Consider the following 10886-nt stretch of genomic DNA (forward strand, 5'->3'; position numbering starts at 1 on the left):
TAAATGTACAATAAGATTTTTCATAATTTTTTTTTAAATAGGAGTTTATTTACATTTAAGAAAAACCAAACAGTTTCATGCTTTCGAGCAGTAGAACAGCAACCAAACACTTTGCTCCTCGATTTTCGTGGCGAAAACTCCATTGATAAAGTTTGATTTATTTTATTTGTAACTTTTTATTTATCACTTTTTAGTTTTTCTCGATTTCACTATAAAAAAACACTGTAAAACCTTTAGAAAAATTATTTTCGTATATTCACCTATACTTCCCATCAAAATTTATCTACGGTCAGGACTTTTCGATTCTGTCAGCAGGTGGCGTATTCGTGTTCTTCAGATCCCAATCCTTCCTCAGAGTTCTTAGCCTGTTATATCACTTTGAAAACGGTAACGAGAATGAGAATATAACCGAAAAATGAATGCTCTGAGAATTTATGAGAATTATAGAATTTATTTAATTAATAGAAACTTGCATTTTTTCGTTAACTTGGAACGATTTTTTTAAGTGTTGGTACGGGGCGAACAAAACTGGCGAAACCTATGAGACCTAAAAATTGACTTGATCGTACAACCAAACATGTGTACTGTCGGTAAAGTTGCATTCCACTTGTCGGGAATTTTAAATTTTAAATAAAAATGCGGTTTGTGTTCCCAATTTTGTAATTGTTTATTGACATGTCTATTTGGCTTCGGAATAGGAAAACTGTGAAAAGTGATAAAAGAATGTCCCCGTGAACTCGCTGATAATAATTGATAATATTTTTTCAAGTCAAAAAATATATAACATATTGACATATTGGGTCGCGATAATATTCTCCGTAATTTCAGCAGGAAAATCACCGTCATTACCGGTAACATTTCTGTCGCTTCTTTCGTTACCGCTCACATTGCGACGCCATCTGTATGTTAAAATGTGAATGAATGTGAATTTCAAAATACGTCGTAGTTGTTGATCAGTTTCATTGAGAATAAACGTATTAATGCAAATGGTTGATTTCTAAATAAGTAACATGTGCTTTCAAAGACAAAGGAAATGTTTCTATAAAAATAATATAGGATTAAAATAGACTGAATTTGAATGGTATTTAAACAGGCTGAATTCGGAAATTACTCTTTTATTTAACGCGAAAATTGGTGTATTCGTTTATTGTCTTCCATATCCTTACGCGCCTTTTACTGTTATTACTTTAATAAAAAAATTAAATAAAACGTTTTGTTTACAAACAATATAATCGAATTTTGATTTATATAATATACCTACTTAGAATGTTTTCATGAAACCAGCCTCTTATCTTACCCCTATCTATTATTACAGAAAATTACGTATCTGCTGTTCTCTTTCCCAAATATTTGAAAACATATAATGTGCCACTTCTTATTAATAATAAGCACAGTAATAATACTTGTATTCTTCATGATGGTGTGAAACTGCAATATGCCTACAACGTTTCAGCATATTAGGTTAGATACCCTTCGAAACATTATGTTCAAGAAATGTTTTTCATGGACTTTTTTATGTAACAAATAGATACGTAATTGCTGTCTACTCAATCTGTAAAGTGTGAACAATTAAAATGAACAATATTTTTGCAAAAAATAATGTGCGCATACATTTTTAAGCAAAACCAAATCCCACCGTAGAGGTTAAGGAACACTTTTAAACGTGAAAGTTTTCCCACAAATTATTTAATGTGGCGAATATTGAAGAATATTATATCAAATAAACGCAAAAACAATAAGCAATTCAAATTTAGTCTTGAAATTTAAAATAATATCGTTACCATTCGTTACCGGAGAATTTCCTCTACTTTACCGGAAATTTCTACCATTATCCGTAATTTCAGGTAACGAAGCAACACTAGTAGGTACAATTTTAAACATGTATTTTAATTTTGGCATAAAAGTGTTTTTACGATTGTTTTGTAAAGTATAAAACAATGAGGTATTTTCACTTTAATCAACTTGATTCACTTCATTTTACCCTATTTTGCTAATATCTTCGCAAAAGCTAATTTTCTCCATGTAAGTGTATTTGAAAAATAGTTTATATTTTTTTTAATTACTTTTCAGTGAATTAATACAATGATAATAATTACTATTAATTACAAAGAAATTACAGAAATAAAATTTTGTTCTATGCATTTGATCCATTGTTTTCCCCTCAGCTTTTAACACAGTGAAGTTAGCTGATGGTTCAAGTGAAAATACCTAATAGTCTTAGATAGAATTTCCATCGCATACAGTGAAAAAAAAAACACATTTTTGTGAAATAGGTTTTAAAAAATACAATTATTTCATTATTTCGTGTGAGTTTCAATGCATCGTGAGCTTGAAAGAACTTTAATTAATGTATGCGGCGACAAATGTTATTCATATTATGCCAAGAATTCCAATAATAGACAACTGGAATTTAAATACGAATTCTGACCTAACTTTTAGATAAGATTTTTAAATAGTAAATATTTCATGTATAAAATAACAAAAATTTACTTTGAGTTCATTTTCGCTTCAAAATATGTTTATTTAAGTTTTTAATCTTTTGAAAATCGCAATAAAGAGAATAATAATTGTTTTTTTTTTTTTAGAAAAATATTTCTGTCAAAAAATGTGGGTTTTCACTGTATAATATGTAAATTCTATCTAAAACACTTTGTTTCCAATAAAGACTTATTTATATTATCCAATAAATACTTTAAACTCAAAAAAAAAATTAAAACACTTTTAGGCACAAATTACAATGCATCTTTAAAATCGTGCCTCTTCTTTCTAGTTCGAATTTTTGTCACCAGGTGGCGTATCGCACTTTAATCATTCCGAATAGCAATGATTTTGCCAACAGGGTCTCTGATCTGCAGTCGTGTGAAAATGCCATTAGTAGTGCAGTACCAGAGATATTTTTGATAGAACCCTTTTAATTTATAAAATACAGTAGTGAGTGCATTCCGGGCCGTACTGTACCCATGAATATGGATAACTGTCAACAAGAACTGAGTGCGCAGCAGCAGGAGGATATAAAAGTATTGTTTACTGTTTTCCTTCTATTCAAGTTAATTAAGTGATAGTAAATAATAATCAGACGGATGTCGTGTTGCCGGTGATATATAAAATATTTTTACAATCATTATTACATTCCACGGTGCATTAACTAATGAAACAAAAAGTCTGCGGGACGCAGCCCAACTACACTACGTGGTTATATTGTGTGTTTGTTTATTTCACATTTGTAACTTACAATATCGTTATTTGCATTATTTAATTTAAGAATATTCATATGATAATCAGTGTATTACAATCAGTCTCGAAAACCAATGATTTTTTTATCAACTAGCTGAAAAGATTTCAATTCAACATTTTTCTTTTTTTTTCTATGTACACATTCAATGCCTCATTGACTTTATTATATCTGTCTAAACTCGATAGCTTCACGACTTTGCTTCCTTCATATTGGTAAAAATTAATTCGCAGCACTCTCGTGGGTTTTAATTGTCAGTCAATCGTATTTTATTATACATTTTTCATTGACTAACACTGCACCCAATTGTTTTGAATTGGCACAGACAGTGGTCACAGCTATTGACGTTCCGTAACCTCCAAAAGTTAAGAAAACTAAATTGTGTAGATTTTTTAAATTGATAAATAAACATTCATTCCATGCAAACAAACTAAAGCATTTGAGTGAATAAATTCACTATTATAAAATAGAAGCGGCTACAGTTTTTTACTTCAGGAGATTAAAAAAAAAATTTGATACAAAATAATTGCAATTTTACATTTTAAAATGTCCTGTTATTGCTATTTAAAAAATTAAGCAGTATATACTTTTCCAACAAATATTCGAAATCAGCACATTTATCAAAAAATGTAAATAGTACCTTAATAATAAATATTTTCTATTTTATATATCTGCAGTTTTAATTAATATTAAAGGTAGAATACAACATTTGTTTAGTTAAATAATATTTGCAGAGTACAGGTTTTATTCAAAACAGGAATAGGTCCTAATTATTGAAAAAAAATCGAATTCAAGTATTTATGGATTCTTTTATAAAAATAATCGATTTCTATTGTTTAAATTTGCAGTCTTGGAAGACTTAAAAATTAAACGAATTTGTAATTGAAAATTAAAAGCGCTTGAAATAGAAAATTAAAAGCGTTTGAAAAAGAAGATTTTTGATAAAAAATATTTTTATTTAATCAACTGGAAATATGTAGGAATTAATTATTTAAAAAATTAAACTGAAAGTGAAGTATCAAAAAGTGAACAATTATTGATTTGTTAAGACGATTCTGAATCCGTTCAAAATTTAAAAATGTCTAGAGTTTAAGGTTAAAAATTAAACTGGTTCAATTTAAAGGCTTAGCTGTCAAAAAAAGTGTAAATAATTTAAAACTGACTCATTTGTAATAGAAAGTCTTGAATCGTTACAATTTTAAGGAGATTTTAAACTTTGAAAGTTATAATTTTAATTGTTCTATTAAAAAAATTATTAATTTATAAGTGAAATTATTATTTGTAGAAAAATTCGAGTAATTTTTAGAGATATTTAGAAGTTTTAAAAAGACTAAAAATTTTAATCATTTCCGATATTTTAAAAGAAGTGTGTGTTTCGACAAAATCCGGCTATTCGTATCGAAATTCTGTTGGAAGCCCTGGCCTATTAAAAAAAAATGTAGATTCTGAAAAACAATTTTAGAAGCTTCTTACGAATTATGAAAAACTTGAAAAGCCTGAAAACATATTTTTAAGGTTCCTAGGAAAATTCAAAATGATTTTTTTGTTTTGAAAAATTATTAGAAATTTAAATAATTTAAAAAAATATTTATAAGTTATGAAAAATTTATAATAATTTTTAATTAAGTAAAAATTTTGACAATTCTTGACTGAAAAATTAATGTTTCCATTTTTGGTTTAAAATTGATCTTTTTGAGTTTAAAATTCTACATCTGTCTTTTTGTTTGAGATTATTTGTCTTTGTAGACTGAAAATTAAACTATTTGTTTAAAAAATCAACTGTTTTGTTAAAAATTGCATTAGATTACTATGAAAATTTAAAATGATTTTTTATTTTGAAAAATTATTTGAAATCCAAATCATTTGAAAAGATATTTAGAAGTAATGAAAAACTTTTGATAATAATTTGAAGTTTCGAAAAATGTGAAACAACATTTAGATTTTTCAAGACTGAAATTAAATTTTGAAGCTTTTCAAGGATATCTAAAGTATTTAAAATTTAAATAATTCAACTTTTAATTTAAAAATTGTTTAGCTTAAAAAATTGAATCGTTCAAGTTTTAATGTTTTACTTAGAATTGGGTAAAATACTAGGAAAAAAATTGTGTTTTTTTTATACATTATTCATTTTAGAGCATTGCAAATGATAATATAGATTTATATGTTTCGAGCTGAATCTAAATCTTTTAACTCAATATATCAAAGTTGAAAATTCTGAATTTTGCAGTTTATCTGCATTTCATCAAAAAATGCTCAATTAAAAGGCGTTCGTACTTTTCATTTTATAGATGTAAGTTATTTAGCATTCGAATAGAAAATTTTTCAGTTAAAAAAGTGTTAAACTTTACTTTTAAAAGTTTAAAATTCAAGAGTTCTATCTTGGGTGCTTTAATATCGAGTTGAATTTTTATGAATTCAAGTGGAAAAATAGTTACCTTTAATTTTCGATTTTTTAATTTAAATTGAACGTGAAAAATGTTTGCCAACCGAAAAATGACACTCTATGATTTGTATTGTTTTTTATTGACAGATGGACAATCTATTTGGAAAGGAAGATGATTCGGGCAATGACGAGTCTCTTGAAAGTGATTTGAGAGATGATGGAATACCAGTTTTAATGGACAGTATAGAAAAAAAAGATGTGGATGAGGGTAGTACAGAGAGAGAATTGGTACCGCCAGTCAGGGTGAAGGAAGATTACATGGTAAACGAGAAAGAAATATGTACTCGATTATTCCTAAAAAAGAAAAACAATTCCTTTTTTTTTTATTGATAAAAAGTAAAAAAGTGCAAAGAAAATTGAGAAGGCCACCCAACCAACCCTTCCTTCTATCTTCTCTTTTTTTATTGCTTTCGTCTTTCTTATTTTTATTATTATCAAATTACAATGAAAAAACGAAACCTGAGAGATTATTTTTTACAACGTTTTTTTTTATTTATGTCCAAAAAAAAAACAGTTTTTTTTTCGTTTCTTTTTTAGGAAAAAATGGTTTTCTTTGTTCAAATTGCAATGGGAATATTTTGTGGCGGCTGTCCAAATTTAGTCATTGGATTCTTGATTTTATTATTATGAATTCAGCACACTAACTTGATTATTGTACGTTAAATAGGATTTTAAATTTGATTCTAATCTCATTAAAATTTCTCAAATTTTACAATATAATGTTTATATAATCTAGGCATAAGTATATAAAATGTTTGATCTTTGATTCGAAGATGGAGAATGACTATGCTACGAGTTCTCAGTCACAGTCAGATAATGAAGAAAGCAATGCAATTGAGAAGTCGTCAGTGACATCGGTTGTTCCGAGCGGCGGATACATTAAAAGTGAGATTGAGTTCAAAGATGATCACGAGCAGCGAATGTCAGAAGACATATTCGAAAATGACATTATGATTCCCAATGTTACTCCAAGTAATATTAATGAGCGCCGAGAGAGCAAGGAAAAAAGTAAAAGGGAGCTTGAGGAAGAAGAAAGAGAGAAAATGCAGTACGTCAATATTTATAATATGCCATATAGACAAATATTTACTAATATGTATTAATATTAACTGTATATTATGTACATATATCTATTATCCATTGTATAATTTAAGGGTTTTGGTATCCAACTTTACGGAGGATCAGCTTGATAGATATGAAATGTATAGACGGGCTGCCTTCCCCAAGGCTGCCATCAAACGAGTAAGTTATTTCAAACTGACAAAAATAAGGTAAATGTCCCATTTTGGACTAGTGACCCAGTTTGTGCGAATGCTCACATACTGTAATTAAATCCGTGGCAATCTTAAAGTTTATGACTGTTGAGTATAAGTGATACATCTATATTGTAATCCGGTAGGTGTGTAATGCGCATATGCGTACACGTATATGAGTATGAGTTGCGGATAGGAGAGAACCTCTTTTGTGAGCCTCTACTGGGAGATAAGACGCGCGCCGAGCACCGCGACTGTACTTAGTATGTAATTGACAATAAATTGCATGGTAGTTTAACAACCATAGTCTTCTTTTCAATCTCTCTTCTTAACAATGACACTAGTAATAGTTTATTCACATTCTAGAATGGATTAAAGATATTTTTGATATAGTCATTTTATTACGTAATTATGTTCTTTGAACGTTATATAGTCACGCGTGTCGCCGTCTGTGGCCGATCGAGCATAACATTACTCTCGGCTTGTTAGTTCGTCAGTTAACAGACTGCGTAGTTTTTCGTTTCCACAGTGCTCCAAATTTTGTTTGGCGTGAATGTTTGATTGAAAAGTAAGAATTATAAGTTTTTTGAATGTGTTCTTCAATATAACTGAAAGCTAATTGACAATTCGGATATTCCCTTCCGCCTTGATATGGACGGGAAAAAAACGGTTGGAGGAATTTGTTTGCTGGTCTTTGCAAACAACAGGGTTACATGAAAATTAGGAGTTTTTTGAACCCTCACACCACAAGGTGGGGTGTCTCCACAACCCAGTCGCTCTGAAACACATTACAAACGATTTATGGTACAATATTGTTTCTAAGGTATTTCAAAAAATTATACAATTATTCAAAGGACTTTTTCAATCATTTTCTGCTAAATTATAACGAGAAAATTCAATTTTTTAGATTTTTGTTCAGTTATAGGAAACACAAAGGCTATTTACACACTCCCTAACGCACACTATATTTCATAAAGGATAGTAAATGATTAAGTAACTTTTTGCAGTAACGTAAATAATATATTGACCAAAGAAATGTAGTTACATAAACATCGGCATAAAAAACAGCATACAAAGATACTTAAAAACATGAAAAAGATATGTATCACATATTCCAAATGGCAGAGTAAAAATTCATATTATCGCTTCTCAAAACGTCTGCAGCATGACTTAATGACCCTCATCCATTCCCACGTGCAGATGACAACTGAAGAGGAGGCTATTGAGATCCCTACCCCCCTGAGACGCTCTAGGCCTAGCTCATGCGCGAAAATAGGGCCTTGGGGTGTCTAAACACCCCACCTTGTAGTTTGAGGGTTAAGATAACAAGCACACTATTTCAATTCTGAAAGCTTTCTCCTGTTATGCCGCCTGTTTTTGTATGCAATTGTATTGAATAATTGATAAAAATGTGCGGGAAACGATTACAACAATGAGGTAACCAATTTAATAACCCAAAGGATACAAATATTCTTTTTTTTTGATTATGTGATTTATTATGCTGAGAATTTTTTACGTTAAAATTTTGAAATTCCTAATGACAAATTAAATTATAATAATATATAATAAATTATTCATTCGCCCAAAAAGGTTGATCGGTACAGCATGAAATATGCTTTATTATTCAGTAAAAATTGTTTGCTTATAGCGATAAACAGACAAAGTATTGATGAAAAATGTTCAAACTGTGCGGTAATAGGAACTTTGATCGATTCATAAGATTTAAAATACTTTTACAAGCAAAACATGCCAAACAAATCCTTACATTCGCCCAAATTCGGACATTTACCTTACGTCGAGTCAAAAAGTATTTAAAAAAACGAAAGCCCAATACTTTTTTTGCGATAATTGGCCAATAGCATCTAAATCTTGAGCACTCTATTTATTAGGAAAGGCTCTAATCAAAAATAATGTGCATCTTTGCATTTCTTTTAGATTATGCAAACGATAACAGGATGTTCGGTATCTCAGAACGTGGTGATTGCAATGTCGGGTATAGCAAAGGTCTTTGTTGGGGAGATTGTTGAAGAAGGTAAATTATTACTATTGGTTTTTCTTTTTTTTTCAGCTTTATACCTAACAAGAATGATTATAACTTTGTTAAATTCTGTGCCAAAAGCTTTAGATGTGATGGAAACACATGAGGAAACGGGACCATTGCAGCCCAAGCATTTGAGAGAAGCTGTTCGAAGACTGAGGCTGCTAGGCCAGATTCCAAATGGAAGAGCGCATAAGTCCTTTTTTAGATTATAATAATACTAGTCACTTACTCCTCTTTTTTTCTATTCACAGTATTTCTAGCGTATTCTCATACATTCAGGCCAAATCTATTCTAGTTGTAATGCCCATGTGAGTGCGAAAGGAAGCCCTTATTGCAAGGGCGTCCATGTATCACGTGACTGGTATGAATTATAATTGAAATTAGAGCTTGGACCTTAGAGTATACTTGGGGTTGTGGAAATTAATTTAATTTATCGCCCATATATTATTAATGTAGATACATAAGAAGTGTGTAAATAACCCTACTTTTTATAATGTTCCCACATAAAAACACAACATTTTGTGTGACATGTTTTTGAAAAAATACAAATTTTGTTTTCTAACCATTTTATACACTGTTATTTCCAGTTCCCTAATAAATGCAATGCAAAACAAGAAAATCTTGAACCACGTACAGAGTCAAATTGACACGGTAAAAAGGCTTTGAAATCTCTCAGAATATGCCTAATATTCCAATTCTTTTCAAAGCCGATCGCAACTGCCAAACGTAACCTCAAATAAATTAAAAACACAATTTTCGTTACAAACGCATTAGAACACGCTCCAAAAGCATAAAATTTGCAAAATATAGTAAGATTGAATTCAAGAATACATCTCTCAGAATATCTAGCGTCCTGGAAATCCTTGAAAACCTAAAAAAGTCCTTGTATTCTTTTTTACCTGGAAAATCCCCTGAATTTTGCTTATCTCGGTATGAAGCCTTCCCAGTGGGCACAAAAATTGGCGACGTCTTTTCGACATCATTGTGACAACTTTGCGATATCCTATGTCCATGTCGTTAAGGTGTCTTTACGATATCGCAAAAACGTCGTATGATCTGACGATGTATTTACAATATCGTAAAGACACCGTAACGACACTGGCATAGGATGTCGTAAAGACGTTTCCAAATTTGTGCCCACTGGGTTGCATTAAAAGATATTAAAAATTTTGAATCCCTAAGAATGCAGTTTCTGTCCTTCGTTTTTTAATCTTCATTAGGCGCCGAACGTAATCAAATTTCAATCCCTTTTAAAGCCGATCGGAGCTGCCAAACGTAACTTCAATTAAACTTAAAACACAATTCTCGTTACAAAAGCATGAAATTTGCAAAGTCTAGTAGGATAGGATATACAGGAATTCATCTCTTTATCGTAAAATGTTCACTTTGTTCAAATATTATCAATTACAGAAATATTAAATAATGATCAAAAATTTTTAAAATTATTTTTTATCATAAACTTCCGCGTGGAAAGTAATCATGACATTGTAAAACGACCGATGCTTTTTTAAAAAGCTTTTTACCTCATTATTATTCTAGAAACAGTAAATAAAGGTGGCTAAATTTGCTAAATTAAAAGGGATTACAATTTTTTTTAATTCTTGATTGCTTTGTAGCATTCAGAAAAATATTTTCGACCGTAAGTACAGAAAGGAACTCAACTTAAGAGATAACTTCAACTGCTGTAGAGATTCAAAACATTTGGACAAAAGGGGGATTCAGAAATATTCAATATTTATCACTTTACCACTGGATGAACAAAATTTTTCAGTACTTTTTAATTCAAGCCTTTTTACCGGGATGGTCCTGGAATTTGTATTCCCTCAATGAAAAAATAGAAAAAAAATATTCTGCTGAACGAAAAAGGTGGCAGAACCGTTTTTTGGTAGTTTTCATTTAATTTACAATTTTTTATTT

The 10886-nt window shown here is 30.0% G+C and overlaps 1 protein-coding gene across 2 annotated transcripts; it reads left to right on the top strand.

The window, feature by feature from the left end:
- The first annotated feature begins 2861 nt into the window (after positions 1-2861).
- LOC117182243 (transcription initiation factor TFIID subunit 11) lies at positions 2862-9514 on the top strand. 2 transcript variants are annotated; one of them, XM_033375346.1, is made up of 6 exons: positions 2862-3017; positions 5763-5936; positions 6449-6723; positions 6830-6917; positions 8864-8960; positions 9048-9513. In XM_033375346.1, exons 1-6 carry the CDS (start codon positions 2961-2963, stop codon positions 9179-9181), a joined length of 825 nt encoding a protein of 274 aa, XP_033231237.1. In that variant the 5' UTR covers positions 2862-2960; the 3' UTR covers positions 9182-9513. The 2 variants fall into 2 exon arrangements, with proteins under 2 accessions (XP_033231237.1, XP_033231239.1); XM_033375348.1 differs by lacking the exon at positions 2862-3017 and adding an exon at positions 3053-3200 and having other exon boundaries at positions 9048-9514.
- Positions 9515-10886: the final 1372 nt, after the last annotated feature.

The sequence above is a fragment of the Belonocnema kinseyi genome, chromosome 10, assembly GCF_010883055.1.
Source record: "Belonocnema kinseyi isolate 2016_QV_RU_SX_M_011 chromosome 10, B_treatae_v1, whole genome shotgun sequence".
NCBI classification, from domain to species: Eukaryota; Metazoa; Arthropoda; class Insecta; order Hymenoptera; family Cynipidae; genus Belonocnema; species Belonocnema kinseyi.

What these genes read in the sequence shown, in the direction of transcription:
- LOC117182243 (XM_033375346.1), top strand. Translation starts at nt 2,961, where the DNA reads ATGAATATGGATAACTGTCAACAAGAACTGAGTGCGCAGCAGCAGGAG. An exon ending in AGCAGCAGGAGGATATAAAA is followed by an intron (nt 3,018 to 5,762) that starts GTATTGTTTACT and finishes TTTTATTGACAG; the next exon opens with ATGGACAATCTATTTGGAAA. An exon ending in TGGGGAGATTGTTGAAGAAG is followed by an intron (nt 8,961 to 9,047) that starts GTAAATTATTAC and finishes CTGTGCCAAAAG; the next exon opens with CTTTAGATGTGATGGAAACA.